This window comes from Sciurus carolinensis, chromosome 3 (genome assembly GCF_902686445.1).
Source record: "Sciurus carolinensis chromosome 3, mSciCar1.2, whole genome shotgun sequence".
Classification (NCBI taxonomy): domain Eukaryota; kingdom Metazoa; phylum Chordata; class Mammalia; order Rodentia; family Sciuridae; genus Sciurus; species Sciurus carolinensis.
In genome coordinates, this window is record NC_062215.1 from 47472889 (window position 1) to 47491183 (window position 18295).

Here is an 18295-nt window from a genome sequence, read left to right on the forward strand (position 1 = left end):
TGGTTGCCATGAAAAAGAGCCACATTAAACAAGAACGAGTTCTTGGATAAGAAACACATGACTTCCAAACTAATGAAACTCAATAGAGGCAGGAAATCACAGATTTGGCACTGCCCAAAATGGAATTTGTGCATTAGAAGATGGATTGGAAGAGTGCACCCAAAACTCAAAGGGAAAAAGTAGGTAACGCAATGAAAGGATGAGGAAATGGAGAGAGACATAGAATCCTTTTCCAGAACATTCAAAAACGAAAAAAAATAATAACCGTGTAATAGAATTTCCAGAGCAGATGATGATGAAGAAGAAATAAGAATAAAATACGAGAAAAACATTTTGCAGAGCTGAAGAAAGTCCCAAGTCAAAATTAAATCAATTCACCAAATGCCAGAAAATAGTACTGAAAGGGGGGAAGAAAACTCTAGATGCATCTTGGTTAAACTTCTGACATTCAAAGATAATTCCAAATGTGTGTGGGTATTATCTTGAGGAAAGAGGTTGGTCTCTGGAAAGGAGAGGATGCTTTACTTCATGCTTCACATCTGCAACACTCAATGCCAATAAAATTTGGAGCAACATTTACAGAGCTCCAGTGGAAATAGACTGTAACTGTAGTGCAGCTCAAAAGGTCTGCCTCTGGCCAAACATTCACCAACAGTGGCCAAAGGAAGTCATTTCTAGTCATATAATGACTGGAAAGATTTATCAACCCTCCATTCTTTTTTAAAAAATACTACCCAAAATTATTCTTTTCAAAAGAAATAAAAAAGGAGAAATATTTCTTTATATCCTTATGATAGAAAATGATTTTTTAAACATGACATCAAAAACTCTATTAAAGGGAATGTTGATAAATAAGATTAACAATTAAGAACTCTGGTTCATCAGATGTCACCATTAAGAGAATGTAAAAGCAATCCTCAGTGCAGGAGAATTTATTTACAATATGATATAACTGTTGAAAAAGCTTAACTCTAGAATATATAAAGAATCCTACCAATCAACAGAAAAAGGAATTAGAGACCTGAATAGGCATTCTTCCACAGAGACTATCCAAATGGTCACAGAACATATGAAAAGTTATTCAGCTTCATTAATCATCCAATACATGTGTATTAGTCAGCCTTTTATTGCTGTGGCCAAAATACCGAACAAAAACAACTTAGAAGAGGTATGATTTATTTTGGTTCATGGTTTCAGAAGTTTCAGTCCATGGTTAGTACCGTCCATTGCTTTGGGCCTGAGATGAGGCAAAATATCATGGTGGAAGAATGGCAGGGGAAACCAACTTAGTTCATGGCAGCAAGGAGGAGAGACAGAGGGAGAGAGGGAAAGGAAGAGGGAGAGGGGGAGAGAGAGAGAGAGAGAGAGAGAGAAAGAGAGAGAGAGAGAGAGAAAGGAAGGGACTGGAGAGAGGATAAACCCTTTCAAGGTGTGCCCCACCCCTCACTGACCTATTTTGTCCAACTAGGTTCCAGTCTGCAGTAGTCAAGTTTGATATTATAATGAAATACAACCACCCACCCACAGGATGGCTGAAATTGAAAGACACTGGTTAAACCATGTACTGATGGGAAAGTAGACAAACTGGAGCTCTCACACATTTTGGTAAGAGTGGAATCAATACAAGCACTAAAAAGGACAATTTTGCAGTATCTGCTAAGATTAGGCAATGTGCATTACATCATCCAGCAATTTTACCTGTTCTACAGAAATGTGAATATACTGCAACAAAAAGCACATGGAAGAATGTTTATGTTAGCAATATTTCTAATACTAAAAAATTGGAAGCAATTGAAATGGCTATTGATGATAGAGTAGATAAACAAATGATGGTAAATTCATATGCTGGAATAGTATGCAACAAGGAAAATGAGTGCATTACTGCTTCATTTAATAAATAAAAACGTGTGAATCTCACAAGCAAGAGTAAGTATAAAAACCAGATGCAGAAGAGTACATGCTATATTATTTCATTTATATCAAGTTTAAAAGGAAGCACAACAAATTAATGGTAATAGGGCTAATTGCAGGGCTTGGGGAATAGTGCCTGGAGGAACACTCAGGAGGCTTCTGTGGTTCCAGTGATACACTGTATCTCTTGATCTAGGTGGTAGTTATACTGAGCATATTCATCAGGTCTATACCTATGATTTGTGCACTTTTCTATAGGCATATTGTATTTTAAAATCAGTGTTTACATAGAAATTAGCAAATAGAACTTAGATATTTAGAAATTACAAAGCAGTCTTATATTTTCTGGATCAAAGAGGAAATCAAGACAGTAATTAGAGATTATTTAGAAACATAATTTTGGGGGGGTTGGAGTTGTGGCTCTGTGGTAGAACACCTACCTAGCACATGTGAGGCACTGGGTTTGATCCTCAGTTCTACATAAAAATAAATAAATAAAATAAAGATATGTGTCCATCTATAACTAAAAACAATTAAATAAAAAGAAGTACAATTTTTGTAAACACTATATAAATCTCATATTTTTATGTCAAATGGCACGCCAAAGGAAATTTATAGTCCTAAATGTTTTCAGTATTATCAGAAAAAAAAAAAAAGTGAATCAAGCTTTCACCCAGACAAGTTCAAAAAGAGTAAAATTATCAAATCAATGACAAGATCCATGGAGGACAATATTAACAGATAGTACAGGAATATGGATAAGAAAGAAAAATAAAACTGTACTAATAAATATAAAAAGTACTGTTATGATCATACAACAAAAGAACAAATATATCAGTCTAGGAGAGAAACCATTGAACACATTAGGAAGGAGAAAGAACTGTAGGTTGAAATCTCATTCCACAATCTCAGATGTACTTTTCTATAAGTGTACTCTGTACTTTGAAAACAATTCTATTGAGTAGCAAAAACATAATCTTAAACCTTTGAGAGTTATCTCCGTTCCTTAACTTGGTACTCAGTTTTCTTTGCCACCCTCTGACCAGAAGCCTGTGTACGCATCCTATTTCTGGATATCAGTCCATGTAGGTCGCTGCCACATGTACCCTCATTACAGACCAAAGGCTTCTTCATAAGTGTTTGTTCCATCTAATTCAAATTCATGTTTTTTACAAGTGCTAGGAGATATAATTCTATAGGTGGCAAGCCACTCCAGACTATAGGTGACCCATTTGTACCTGTCAAAGATCTCCAACAGGTGGACTTTCTGGGGAACCCAGAAGTCCCCCAGCAGCGGTTGAACAGACCCCTCTATCTGTTGGTCAACTGCCTGGACTTCCCACAGCCCCTCCATTACAAAAGTCCAAGACTTACTGGCCTGCAGCTGCAGACACTTTCCTTCCCTTAGGGAATTTTGTGGTAGGGATAAGATGGGTGCCTGGGGCAAAGAGTAGAAATACCCAGGAACTGAAGGAACAGAGGAATTCATCACTGGCTCACCATCCAAATCTCACTTGACGATACACGGATGCAGAGGGCAGAAGGGTCATTTTAAGAGAATATTATATATTCTGTTTGAAAAGCAGATCTTTATTGAGTAGGCAGCACTCTAGAGGCATTGTAGTAGAAGAAAGTTTGCAGAGACAGACAACAGTTGCTCTAGAGTCCTCCCTTTATCCTCTTCATAACCCTGCTTCCCACCCTCCTGTTCTATCAATTTCTAAGTCCTTTTGTTTCTCTTAATAGCTATTGAATATCTCTGGATCTGCCTGACTTTCTCCATGGTGTAGTCACCACTGTCTGGATATTGCATCAGTTCCTCCCAATCCTACCCTCCATGCACTAACTATCCCACCTCCTCTGCTGCACTATCCTAAAATTCTTTCAGTTTTTTGCAACATGCCTTGTCTCGTTGTCTTCCTACGTGTGAATTCCTCTGATGAAATTTATCTTTCATGCGTCAAATTAAATGTCTAGTTAACCTTTCCTACCCAACTCCCCCAATTATGTTATTGCCCCACCTATCTACCCAATATCACCTTATATTTCTTTTACAATGACTCTAGTAACTTTTTTATTGCTAATAAAATTAAAAAGAGCTAAGATTTATTGAATATGTCAGGAACTGGGTGAAGTCTTTTGAAAATACCATCCAAGCAATCTGTACCATAATTCTGAGAGATGGACATGATTACTCACACCATTCCTCCAATGATGACAGAATTATGACCTAGAAAGTTTGCTTACTTTGTTTTAAATTGTATAAATAGTAGCAGTAGGATTCAAATCCATGTCTGTTTGATCTCCTCTCTCCCCGTACCCCTCTCTCTTCCATTGACTCATCACCTGGACAAGGACTCCCTCAAAAACAATCAGTCTAGGCTGTGGTTGATTCTTCATGAAAATTTTCATCTTTCTCATCAAAGAGATTTCTGGTACTAATTCCTTTAGCAGTCCTGTGGCTAGGTAACACTACCATGATTCCTATCTCTGACATTGTTGGATCCTGTTCATGTGGTGAGCTCCAAACAATCTTACATTGTCCCTTGCACTTTCATCTTTATACCAGTTCTTTGTCCCCTTTCTACTGCTCCAACTCTCAAATTTCCCTCCAAATTTCCTTTCTGCCCATGGTAGACCAATTTCCCTGTATTTTCAACATCCACAGCTGGTTCTTATCACTTCTGCAGCAATCTGACACAGAAGCTGCTTTTATCTTCCCTTCCCCGTATTCCTTGGGATCTGGCATTGGGGTTGAAATTCTCCATGCTCTTATCCCTGCTTCTAGGCTATTGTTAGTCCAGCTTCATGTCAGAGGTCCTGCTTATTAGAGGCTTAGGCTATAGGGCTATGGGGCTCTAGGGTTGTGGGGCTCTAGGGTTGTAGGGCTCTACAGCCTCCCTCTGTCCTTCCTGTTGTCATTTTCATACTTCTCCTCATCTATTGACAAGTTTTGGACTTGGCTTGACCTGCTTCTGCATTCCGCATCCTGCTGCCATCTTGGATTATGTTGATGACTACATGGCTGGTCCACCCAACATGTTGGCTTTACCTTGTCCACCCTCATGACTTTTATTTTATATCTAACTCATTTCAACCAATCAGTTCAAGGCATCCATTGGTCTTCATGTTTAGCTCCTCTCCTGCAAAGCCTTAAATTTAGACATATTCTTCTGAAATCACATTCTGGCCCATAAATATTCTTGCTTATTATTACCTTCTATGCCAGCGGAGCATGGGAAAGGCAGTACAGCCTACTAGCTCACTGGGGTTCAAATCCTGACTCTACCCTTTATTGTATGCCCTTGGGAAAATCATTTAATTTTCCCCATCTAAAATAAATGTAGATTATTGTTGTACTAGTTATGTTTTCGTTGCTGTGACCACAATACCTGACAAGAACAACCTAGAGGAGGAGAATGTTATTTTGGCTCATGGTTTCAGAGGTTTAGTCCATGGTTGGTCTACTCCACTGTTTTGGGCATGAGGTGAAGCAGAATATCATGATGGAAGGGCATGGCAGAGGAACACTGCTCTGCTCATGGCTGACAAGAAGCAGAGAAAGGGAGAGGGGAAGGGGCCACAGGGCAGATGAACCATTCCAGGGTGTCTAATCAAACTAAGATAGATTGATTAGGTCACAGCTCTCACAATCTAATAATTTCTTTCTCTGAATATTCCTGTTTTAATATAGAAGTTTTGTGGCACACCTCATATCCAAACCATAGCAATGACTCTCCAAATTTAGAAAGTTAAGTAAGAATTATATGTAGAATTTGCTTATTTGGCACTAGGCAAGTTACATGTTACACATTAAATAAATTTTAGTTACTATAGGAGAGTGCCTCATGATAAGTCTTCCATTATAGAGTATTCTGTTTCAGAGATTTTTATTATTGTGAGGATTTCTCACTTTATTGACTCATTTGATTACATAGAGTTAAGACAAACAAGTCCCTACTATCCAAGGATAGATGTCCCCAACCCCCCCCCCCAGAACAATACAGATCATTTCTCCAAATAGCTCTTGCTATAGGAAATGTTGAAGAAGGGTAGATCAATTTATATATGAATTCCAGAGACTTTAAGAAGGGAAGAGACCAAAAGGCCAAGTCCTTGATTTAACTGGAGACTAGCATTGTAAGTGAAATAAGTAAAAAAAAATCCCAAAAAACCAAAGGTCAAAAGTTCTCTCTGATATGTGGATGGTAACTCATAATAAGGGTGGGGAGGAAAGAATAGAAGTTCATTGGATTAGACAAAGGGGAACGAAGGGAAGGGAGAGAGGATGGGAATAGGTAAGACAGTAGAATGAATCAGACATAATTTTCCTAAGTTCATTTATGAATTCATGACCAGTACAACTCCACAGCATGTACACCCACAAGAATGGGAAGATATACTCCATGTATGGATAATATGTCAAAATGTACTCTATTGTAATGCATATCTAAAACTAACAAATAAAATAAATAAATACATAAATGAAAGATCTAAAGTTAAAGAGAACTTTCAGGTGGTAGTAGGTTGGACCTATAGAAGCCCTGGAGCCAGGCAAGAGACAAGGTTGCTTCTTCAATTACCTTGGAGTTGGAGAGAGATAGTAGTAGTGGTCTTGAACCATGTTAGCTGAATATTTTGGGAGAAATGAGAGCAGACAGAGGTTCTAGATCCATCTGTGGGCTTATAGTTAGGGTGAGTATTGGCCCTGTTTTGCTGGGAACAGTCCTGGATATGCCTGCTGTCTTGGCCTCCTGTTGGAGTTAGCATTTTCCCTGGAAAAAAAGTATTCTGCTCTAGATTATAACTTACATCGTTGACCCAAATGGACCTGGTCCTTGCCAGACCCTGGGAAAAATGCTGTGTGAATCCTTCTCAATTTGTTATGCTGTAAAAGCTCAGGGGGCTCAAATGCTGCCCTGAGCTTGGGAAAATATCAAGAGCACAGGCTTTAAAACTGTGTTCTAGAAGGTCATATCCGTCCAAGACCAACAGTTCTCCACCATGGGGAAGTGCATGCTTACTTTGGCATGGAGGTCACTTGCCTGAGTAGGATACCAAGGGAGTGAGACCACATATTTTGATTAACCCCTTACCTGTTAGAGGTAATAGGTGGAAAATCCCTGGACTTCCCTCTTCACAGTAGTGACACCAGTTCTCTAACCTGGAGGCCAGGAGGCACTGAGGCCCTTCCCCCAAACACTTCATTTCAGTTGATTGTTGCAAGATTCTCCTGTCTCAAAGAATTTACAAGAGACAGGAGCAATGGATCTCTCTTCCCCTTTCTGGGACCAAGGATATTCCTTGACATTTGGGAGTGATAATGAATTTTGCCATGATAAAGTGTACTTCAGTTAATCTAAGCATGGGGGGGCGGGTTCAAGGCTTTTACTTTGGGCCCTTCCTGGGGGACTGTTTCTCATCCCTACCACACTATAAATGTGAGTACCTATTTACATTATGACGATGATGATGATTACAGTATAATTACATTATCAATGGTATTGTATTAATACTTGGTTCACTTCTAGTTTCTTGATTCTACACTTTCTATCTCCAAGTTACACTTCTTTCCCTAGAATAATACATTGTATATTCCATAGTTCACTCCTTGACTTTATCTTTGGTCACCTCCTGAATTACCCATTCTGGTTTCTTGTTTCTTATCCATTCCTGCAGCGTCCTACATTGCCTCCACTCACCTCTGTGTTCTCTGTATCCATCCCTGGGCTGTTATGTTGCAATGGTACCTCCCACCATTGTGCAGAGGACTTGATCTCCAGTCAGTTTCCCAATTCTACCCAGTCATCTTTCTGTGTCTCCTAATCAGTCCTCTCTCCCAGTATCCATAGCTCTTAATTCAGCCTTCATTTTGATTAAAACTCCCACCCATCAATAAGCATCAGCTCTCCATCTTGTTTCAAGTATGAGATGGAAACGACCATCTAAGAACTCCCTTATTGTCCTACCTCCACACCTATACTACCTATACACATACCTGCATTTCACCCATTCTCCTCTTTCTCTCCTACCAAAACAGTTTTCTTCTTCCCAAAGGTAAACTAACCTGAACTCATACTCTACCACCTTCTCTTTCTCTCTCTCTCTCTCTCTCTCAGTGCCTAATTCTCATTAACTTTTAAATCAGTTCAGATTTCTCTCTTCTTGAAAATCAGTCTATTAAATGTTGGACCCTGTGCTATGACCTTTCGTGTCTTCCTCCCACATTACCATATTTCTTGAATGACTACCCTGGATTCTTTGTCTCCACTTCCTAACCTCCTTTTAATGTTTATCTGTGCTTACTTGGCCTTACCACTGCATCCAAGTTGCTCTCACCTTGGTTACCAACCACCTCCTTAAAATTAAATCAAAAAACACTCTTGACTCCTTGTCTTAACCCCTACCTTAGTGCAACAGAGCACACAGAAATAAAGGCTCCCATTTGAAATTTTCTCCTGTGCTGGTAGTAGAAATGCCACGCTCTCCTGGTTTTCCTCCTGGATTTCTAGCCACTCCCTTTCTTTCTCTTTTGCCAGTACCTTAAGTTTTGGGGTCCCTCAAGATCCTCTTATCCCCCGCTCACTCCACGCCTTGTATAGTTATCTCTTTCTTGATTTCATTTAACGTCTGTACACTGACTACTTCCATGACTGCATCTCCATGCATTGATACTGAGCTTCAGAACTCTCCAACGAATACCTTTGACTTCAATATCCTATGGGCCACAGACACTCAAATGTCAAATTCATCATTTTTCCTATTAAATAACTGTTCTTCATCCTGAGACTTTTGCCTCTTTGAATGGCACTAACATATACCAAATATTCAACTCTCCTTATCCCAAATCTCAAACCTCTTTTCCCTTTACCATCCACATCCATGATCAAGTCTCATACTTTTTATTCTATCAACACGCTCCCAGACTACTATGATGATTCACATATGGGCACTGTCCCCCAGAGGTCGGTATGTTAAGAGTCTAGGTCTCTCTAGTGTGGCACCATTGGGTGGTGCTATGGCCCTTTAGCAGCTAGGGCCTGGTGAGGAGGTCTTTAGGTGATTGGAGGAGTGCCTTCCAAAGGGTTGTGCTCTGGTTTGAGATGTGATCACATGTTGAACACATGTCTCTCTGCTCTGGTTTGAGATATGATCACATGTTGAACACATGCTCCTACCATTGCTAGCCACCCCAGGAGGCACAGTAGCCAAGGGGTAGCCACCAAGCCTATACTTTGCTGATAGGACTTTGAAACTCTAGAACTGAGTAAATCAACCATCTTCTTTACATAAGTAGTTTCTCAGGTCTGTTGTTTTAGTGATGGAAGCTTGACTAATACACCTGCTTTTCTCTCTCAATTTTCACCCCCACTCTTCTGGTGGGAGTCCCTGTCTGCCACTTGCCTGGGTTCTGTAACAGGCCCTTATGTCATGACCTTCACTCTCGCCCCTCCCCCGTCCCTCTTCGTGTACTCAGTTCAGTACATTGGGCCACTCATCATTTCCCTTTAAGTTCTCAAGTCCATAGAACAAGGAGAGCACCTAGGATGCATCATATTAATTCATAAAAATGTTCTGGACTGCCCTTCCCTCGTCCTTCCTACTCCCATCCACACTATAGCCAGAGTCATGCTCCTACAGTGTGAGAATAATTCTAACACTTCCTGCTTGAGACTCTTAAGAAGGCCCCGCTGTTTAAAGACACATTCATGCATTTCAGCATGAATATGAGGCCCTTCATGGTCTTGGTTCCTGGAAGGGCTTGAACAGTGTCAAAATTGAAGTCTAACCCTTATAGTACCTCAGAGTGTGACCTTGTTTGGAGACACAGTCTTTACAGAGGTGATCAGTTTAAAATGAAGTTATTCAGGTAAACCCTAATCCAACATGACTATTGTCCTTAACAACAGCAAATTTGGGGCACAGAGACAGACACACACAGAAGGAGGAAGACACAGGGAGAATGCTATGTGAAAATGCAGACAGCCATCAGCCAGCCAAGGAGAGGGGCCTGGAGCACAGCCTTTCCTCACTGCCCTCAAAAGGACCCACCTTACTGATACACATTGATTTCAAACTCTCAGCCTCCAGAACCATGAGACCATAAATTCCTGTTGCTTAAGTCACCATTTGTTTCACTTTCTTATGTAGCCCTAGAAAGCAAAGATAGCTCCCAGCCTTTTCTCTTTTCCTTCCTACATGTCCACTCCGGCCCCTCCCTCTGTTCGAACTATCCTCAATATGGCAAATCCTTTTATCTCCAGGCATGAGCACAGGCTGGCCCCTCTGCCTGGAATGTTCTTTTCCTTGGCTGTTTGCTGCCCCAGCTCCTCTGTCATCAATATCCTGGTTTAGTCGTCTTCTCCAGAGAGTTCTTCCTGACTGCCTTCCCTTCCTGACAAGACCAAATGCCCTTCTGGTAGCCCAGAGCACACGCTTTTTAGACTGTGTTGCCATTTCCTACTTACTTGTCTCTGTCCACTAGGTGACAAATTTTTGAAAACAGGAATTATGTAGTAGAAATCTGTTTTGCCTTTTCAGTATGCAGCCCCCCTCATGGTAATAGTACCCCAGTCTCCCTTAGAAAAACCTCACTTTCCCTACTGTCTGTTCATGAGATTCAAATAACCTTCCATAGCTCAGTGCAGAGCAGGGAATACATAGCCTGTGAATGAATTTGTGCCTCCTTCTCATGGCCACAGAGCTGGAGTGAGGGACGATTGTGACCTGCCCAGACCACTGAGAACCAGTGCAAGGTATCTGCTAAAACACAGGAATGAGAAACTCACCCAAGTTGAAATTCCTGCACTTGGGAATGCTGGCAACCTCTTGGCTTGTACATGGGATGAGTCCACCAGAAAGTAAGACCAAAGCAAGGGAAGGTGGAACCATGGTATAATAAAAAATTAATCCTCCCAGCATTTGAGACCCTCTAGCTCAGAGCTCTTTAGTTATCATAGTTCTTCCCACATGCATTATATATTCACCAATGAGAAAATGATGGGCATAATACTTTTAGGAGAGAAAAGCAGATTCCTTAGGGAGGTGTCACTTAGGGAGGCTATGTGTATTTTATAGGTTATCTTATGCCCAATTTATTCTATGTTTTATTTCGTTTGCTCAGTTGCTAAACTGATTAAGATCTTAGGTTGGATAAGGTGTATGGGAATTTTAATGGTCGTATTGATATAACTTGAGAATCTGTTTTGCAAAAGTGCTTTATTGTATTAGTAAGACCAGAAGGTCATATTGTTTTCACACTCTCTGAAGCTTTTTTCTTAATGGATGGAGACTCACCATACATACCTTACTTCTCCCCACCCATAATAAGTGTCCCTTTTGTCCAGAAAATCTTATGATGACTAAAGAAAAAGGTGGCTCGTGCATGCGCACACACACACACATACACACACACACAATATTTCCTCTACTCTTCCCTTATTTTCAAGGGGTTTCTGTATCTGACCATCAAAAAGAAAAATTCTAAAATTCTTACAGTTGTTTTAAGTTGTGGGAGAGACAGATCTCCAAGTAATAGACTACTGCCATTTGACCATGGAGAAAAAGATAAGAATCTTTGTGTGGAAGATAGCTTTTATCCTAAAAGGGCCCTCCACCTCTCCCTTTTGGAAAAACGAAGACCCCTTTTATCATGGCTTAAAGGTTTCTAGTTAGAGGATTGGGAGATTCTCAATGTCCTTGCTTATAGCAAATGCAAGAAGTGCAGGCATGGTGTGCTTGGTATCAGGGGCTTTGGAGGAGGCAAATCAAAATCTGACTATTGTCTCTGCCATGTTTTAAATTATGTAACCCTAGGCAATTTGCTTAGACTCTCTCAGTCTCAATTTCTTCATTTGCAAATTGGGGATAATAATGGTACCACTTCATCAGGCTGTTGCAAGGATAAAAGGAAATGGTCCTTATAAAGAGCATAGTACTGTACCAGGGTCAAGAAATAAAGTCTGACATCTCTTTAAAATAAACATTTTATTTAAAAATATATGCATTTTTTAAAAAAAAAAAGAACACATGCCAACTTTGGTACTTTAGCCATTGCTTCTTTGCTCTTCCCAGTAATCCACATTTTTCTTATAGAGTCAAGCAAAGGAGATCAATGTGAATATACCACCATGCAGGGGTTTGCAGACAACACATGCTTACTCCTTTTTTCTCTACAAAGTGCCTCCTTGTGTTTCACTGAGGGAGGAGGATTTTAAGACCCAGCAATCCATTGCTGTTGTTCCTCACTGCAAGGCCATTGGAACTGAGCTCTGGGGAGCATGTGGGTCTTGTTCCTTTGGAAAACATTAAAATAACTTCCAGGATCTCCATTTCTATACTCCCTTTCCATAAACACCCAGGAATAGTTCAGTCATCTATAGAAAACACATCTTCCCAGTGTCCATGAAGGGAGCATGTGGTTAAAATAAACCCAAGAGAATTCTAGAGGTTTGTTTGTCTTAATCCACAGGGAATATCACTGAATCCTAAAATTGGAAGGGAACTTACTCACATGTTATTGGATCCAATGAATCTTAGCACAATATCTCTAGCTGATGATAACAAAATTCTTCACAAACCCCTCCCTGGCTTGAAATTATCTCCCCACAGACATTCTCAGCCCAGCCAGGGCCATTGAATACAACCAACCAACTCTCAGCACTGTAGGACTATCTTGTCCCAGCATGGACTCAATCTATTAATAACATCTAATAAAGCATCAGCAATATCAGCATCTGAGCCACCTGCTGGTTTATAATTAGATTTATGGGGAACTGAAGACCCCAGACTCTATTCTACTCCAAGTTGTCTCACATCTGATAGCAAGCCATGATCAGCATTTGTGGGCTCCTCACTGTGAGGAATGCAGCAAAAGCCTGAGAGGAAGGGGAAAACAAAGTTACCTTCACACTCTCTGAAGCTTTTCTCTTAATGGATGGAGACTCGCCAGAGATACCGTATTTCTCCCCACCCACACATAGTAAGTGTCCCTTTTGTCCAGAAAAACTGATTCTGATGACAGAAGCAAGAGGTGGCACACACAAACACACAAATATTTCCTCCACTCTTCCCTTATTTTCAAGGGGTTTCTGTATCTGGCCATCAAAAAGAAAAATTCTAAAATTCTGACAGTTGTTTTAAGTTGTGGGAGAGACAGATCTCCAAGTAATAGACTACTGCCATTTGACCATGGAGAAAAAGTTGAGAATCTTTGTGTGGCAGATAGCTTTCATCCTAAAAGGGCCTTCCACTCTCCTTTTTGGAAAAACAAAGACCCCTTTTATCAAGGCTAAAAGGTTTCTAGTTAGAGAATTGGGAGATTCTCAATGTCCTTGCTTACAGTAAATGCAAGTCCATCATTCGACCTCTGAACAATCTGTGCTGAATCCATCCAGTGTTGGATATCTCATGCTTTGCATGCAGTAGGCATCAAATAATTATCCACTGGATGAGTAAACTTGATGTGGGAGTTTTCAACCAGACTCTTCTAGAATATTGAATGTATAGTAAACAATTTTTAAAAAGAACTATTTTGAATGCTTGGGTAGGTGATATTTTTTTTTCCTCTCAGATTGGAAATAAATGTTTTTGAATGGCCTAAGACTTTCACTTCACAGACCTTTGACAATTTAGGTGGAGGCTGTCTTGTTTTCCATGTTTACAGGTGCAATCATTGGATTGTTAAAAATGGCTTCCCGTTTACAAATTTGTGATTTAGTTTTCATAACGTTCAGCTTTTATATCTAAGCTGAACTAAGAGGTTCATAGATCAGGAAGTTGGGCCTGTTTTATTCATTCCTCTTTCCCTCTTTTACTTCTCCATTTCTTTCTTCCTCCTTTCCTCCTTCCTTTCTCCTTCCTTCTTCCTCCCTCCTTCATTCCCTTCCTTCTTCTCTTCCTCTCCCCCTCCTTCTCTTTCCCTTGTAGATGTAGTCTCAGTATCATTTTAGGAGGCAGCATAATTCCTAATGAGCACAGGCTTACTGAGATTGCTTGCAGGAATACATGTTTTTTTTTTTTTCTGATCCCATTAGGTGAGTATGAATCAACTGGATTGCGACCAGATTGGGAATGGCTGCAAAGGTCTGTATTTCTGCATCACTGTGGTGAGTCCAGGGGTCTTAACTACATATGGTCATCTTCAGCTCTAAAAGCATTAAGAAATATGAAATGTGGTCACTTCTCTGCATATCTTTTAATCATGCCCAATTGGTCACCATAAAAGAGGACTCAACCAAGAATGGAAAATAAAAATCCCCAATAAGAGACAGATGGATTAACATGAATTATCCGATTGAGAGTAGCTATCTTCATTACTTCCTGCCTGAGTATCTCCAGTTTTTTCCCCCAAATTTCCTAGACATAGGGTGAATATGGCATATGGAGACTGTGGGAGGTGAATGAGACTAGTTATCTAGTGATCTGCTCTTAACTGTGTTAGTTTGTGGTAGCAAATAGGAGCTATCTTAATTTTTGTCCCCTGGGAGTCTTGTATTTCAGCCTTTAGGAATATGCAAAAACAATCCAATGAAAAGGCACAGTCTTAGCCAAGTGTGGAGGCCTCCTAACTAGGTCTAATCCCTCAGATAGAAATCCCCAAAGGAAAACATCATTAACACTCAGACCAGGTCTTGAAGTCAGGCTACCATGTGAGTTTGTTTTCCAAAAGTAAAGAAAGGGGGAAAAAATAACATACAAAAGTGGACCCAGCAGCAAGCTTCGTCAAGACTCAAATAAAACATCAACATCTGAGGAATAAACCAATGTGTGGAATGTGTCAATAAGGTCTCTTTCCCATACCTTCATCTTCATAGGGAATTTTCCCTCTCGATTTTTTTTTTTTTGGTTATGATAACTGACATACAAGTAAAATAATAAAATTTACCATGCAGATCTTTTCAAGCACAATGCAGATCAAGGAATGTACGTTAAGTTTCATGTTCTTTTTTTGTACTCTTCTACAAAAGACTATTGCCATCAGCAGCTGCTAAAGGTGAAGCTGTTCTGTCTTTTCACATCCAGATTCATTGGTAAGAGGAGCTTGTTCATGGTCAGCAAGTGGCTGTGAGTCACTGGGCTGGAGCCCTTAGTCATACACAGAGCGGCAACGTGTGGTCTGGCTAATTAACAGGAACACGTAGTGAGAAAGGCCAGGTATCATTCACAGCAGATTGAGGGTTAAAGGCTTCTGGTATGGAACTCTGTAACACTGCTTTCAAGATAACATGCACACACACATGTGTATGTATGCATATGTATGTATGTGCATAGGCACACATATGTAACATGCACATATGTATAGATCTAGAAGTGTGTGTGTGTGTGTGTGTGTGTGTGTGTGTGTGTGTGTGTACCCGCCACCCCAAATAAGATCTGGCAGCTTTCAGAGTAACAGTCACCCAAAACACTCTGTGTTCACACATTTTTACAAGTTAACAATGGAATGACTTCTAAAACTTTGGTTTAGAAGAAATCAAAATGAGAACTTTTTAACATCATAACATTTTTGATTATGTTCTCTATAAGTGCACAGTGAACAACATTTTTTTACAAGAGAAAAAAACAGTGACTTAGTGACTTAAATTAAAAAAATAAAACAGCAATAGCTACTTTCTACAGCATGCAACATAATAAAATGGTGAACTGGAGCCACTGTGAGCCTTAGAGAGACTGTCCTGCAAATTGAGTTTTGTTTTGTTTTTTTCCTCTTTTTCTCAACTCCCTTCCAAAGCACAAGAGGTAATGAAGAATGCTCATTAGACCATGGTCTTTTGTTTCTTCCATCGCTTTCAATGTGCAATTGTGCTTTCTTTCAGAAACCCAGACCTCTCCTGTAAATATGATCCATACTTATCTTTACAATATAATGATTTCCAATTTCCCCAGAGCAACACAAATCTAAGATTGCTTGTAAGTCAAATGAGAGTAAGAATGAGCTTTGTGACGGATGGGACAAGTCACCAGTTTCTTCCTAAGGAAATTCTTGCCACTTCCTTTGGCAGCAAATCGTGCATGTGAAGGATGGGTTCTGCAGGAGAACCTGGACTTTTAACCTTCTAAAAAAATGGCTTTCTTAGGAGTATGGCAGCTTGTTAGAGCTGAGACATCCTCTCCTCCCAATATTGGGCCAAAAAAGAGAAAGATCTTCAAAAGAGGAGTAGGAAAAGATTGGACATCTTGAAAGAAAAATGGAGTGGGAGAAAGATAGTAGACCCACCCTTCCCATAATAAGAACAAGAACAAGAACAACACAACGACAACAACAACAGGTTGGACCTCTGTGAGTAACAAGCCTGTAATAATAATCCATGGTATGTATTCTTAGGATGTGTGAAGAATGTTGTTTTCTAGTCCCATCTAAATTATCCCCGATAATGGCCTCCTGGGTCTAGAGATACCCTTCTACCTGCCTGTCTCTAGCTTTTGGAATGAAAGGGGTTCTTGTTGGAGAATCTGAGGAATCTTCTTCTATGGTTTTCTTGTTTCAAAGTTCTCAGCTATTACACAAGGCTTATCAGCACATGGATGATGGGAATGACTGGGTAACTGGTTGAAAAAGAAAAAAAGGTCTAAATGGAGTTCTCTGGACTCAAAGCAAGTTAGTTGTTATCAGTGACCACATGGTCCAGGATTGGAACCAGTCCAGTGGGGGCAGTTTTGGAATGGAAGGACATTATGTTGATTATACTTTCCTGGGAATGGATTGGTTCTGTCCCTCTATTGCCTCAAGGACTCCCTAACTGAAGTTGGACCTGGTTGCTCTTTTGAAAGACAGATAATGGAGACATATAGGAAGCAGCCTCCACCATCAATATATCTTCCATAATCTTTTAGGGGCTGGCTTCCTCATGCTCCCCAAAGATTTAATGCTTTTTTCCATAGTATGTCTAGTAAATTCATGACAAAAGCTCACAGTATGAGCTTATGCTCCAATAATGCCTGAGAAAAACTATGGGCTAGAAAAACTATTGGTATTCAAAAAGGCAGTGAAAAAGAATTCTTTTGCATTTGTACTCGAGAATGCATATTTCTGAATGCATTGCTGAAATTATTGACAGTTACTGAATGTTAGTAAATATTACATCATATATATTTTTAAAAAAATGACTCCTGCTTATTCTTGTTGATTGTCACAGAAGCCTCCATTGCTTCTTTCTCATTTTCTTCTTCTGGGTAATGTAAGTACTTAATGGTTGGGTGATAAGACATCCCCTATGGAATTCCTATTGATCTTCCTTAGCACTGGCGTTCTACCACTGCTGTAGGTGAAGGTCCATGGGAGAATTCAAATTGAGATCGGTGACATCCAGGAAATCAATGTTGAAGATGCTGGGGCCGCTGGTGGCAAGGGAACTGAAGCCTGGTGTAGAGCTTGGTGGCGTGAGGTCCAGCCACTCCATGGTTTCCCACGGAGATTCTGTGAAGCTTAACTGCAGCCCACTGCTGTCCACAGAAGAGGGAGAGAACTGCGTCTGCATGGGGGAGAGGGGGCCTGGCAAGATCTCATGTGCATTGAAGAGGTCTTCTGCAGCCTTTCCGGAGAAGCCATCCATGATCCCATCAAAAGGAGGCTCCTCGTTCCCGATTTTGAGAAGGGCGACATCGCTCATCTTTCCTAAGGGGCTGTGGGAATTTAATAAGACTTCCAGGTGCTCATCACTGTCGGCAGCATAGTGATCAAAGGAGAGCTGTCCTCCTGAAGATGCTGGTTCAAAGGCAGCCGAGGGCTTGGGGAGGACCGTGGCAGGGCTTCGGGAAGGCCCGGGTATCTTTGGGACTTTTTGAAGACAAGAATGATCCTCTCTGGCATCAGCTGGCATTTCTGTTGACAAAAGACAATGCAAATTGTTAAGTCACTTCAAATTGAGCATGGCACGCATGGAATGAATAAGTTACACTGAGGTACAAAATATGGCCGCGCTTCTTTGCTCATTGTCCATTACCCTGTTTCATCCCTGAACCTCTCTCTGAATCTACTTCTTCTTCCCTCAGGTCTCTTCCGAAACCCTTTTGTTCTTGAACGTCCACTCTGGATGAAGGAGCTGTCTCCATCAGATTCCTTTGCCTCCTCTTCCCTGGCCCCTGACTGTGACCTGAGAATGCTGTGACCTCTTTTACAATCTCCATGGGGGCCTGCTTACCTCAGGGTTGGCAGGTGGGTGATTGCCACTTTTCTGGTCATTAATCCCCCTTCTTCCTACCACTTCTCAGAGGTTTCACAGCCTTTTGACCACTTCTGTGTTTCTCATTCTCTGTCACTTCAACATCTTCAGAAATCACCCATTGTCCATGCTGGCTTCTAGTTCCTTGTCCAACCCCTGAGTGATGCTTGCATTCTCCCACGGTTGGACACACCTTGGATCCTACCCACAAATAATGCATC

General features: G+C 40.6%; 1 protein-coding gene across 3 annotated transcripts in view; it reads right to left on the reverse strand.

Annotated features, from left to right (window-relative positions):
- Positions 1–13890: 13890 nt before the first annotated feature.
- The window catches only part of Myocd (myocardin), a 103487-nt gene continuing 99082 nt past the window's right edge, over positions 13891–18295 (reverse strand). For all 3 annotated transcript variants that reach the window (XM_047547142.1, XM_047547144.1, XM_047547143.1), the window contains one exon: positions 13891–17734. In XM_047547142.1, coding sequence (XP_047403098.1) covers positions 17163–17734 — 572 coding nt within the window. In that variant the 3' untranslated portion in view covers positions 13891–17162. The remainder of the gene's footprint in view (positions 17735–18295) is intronic.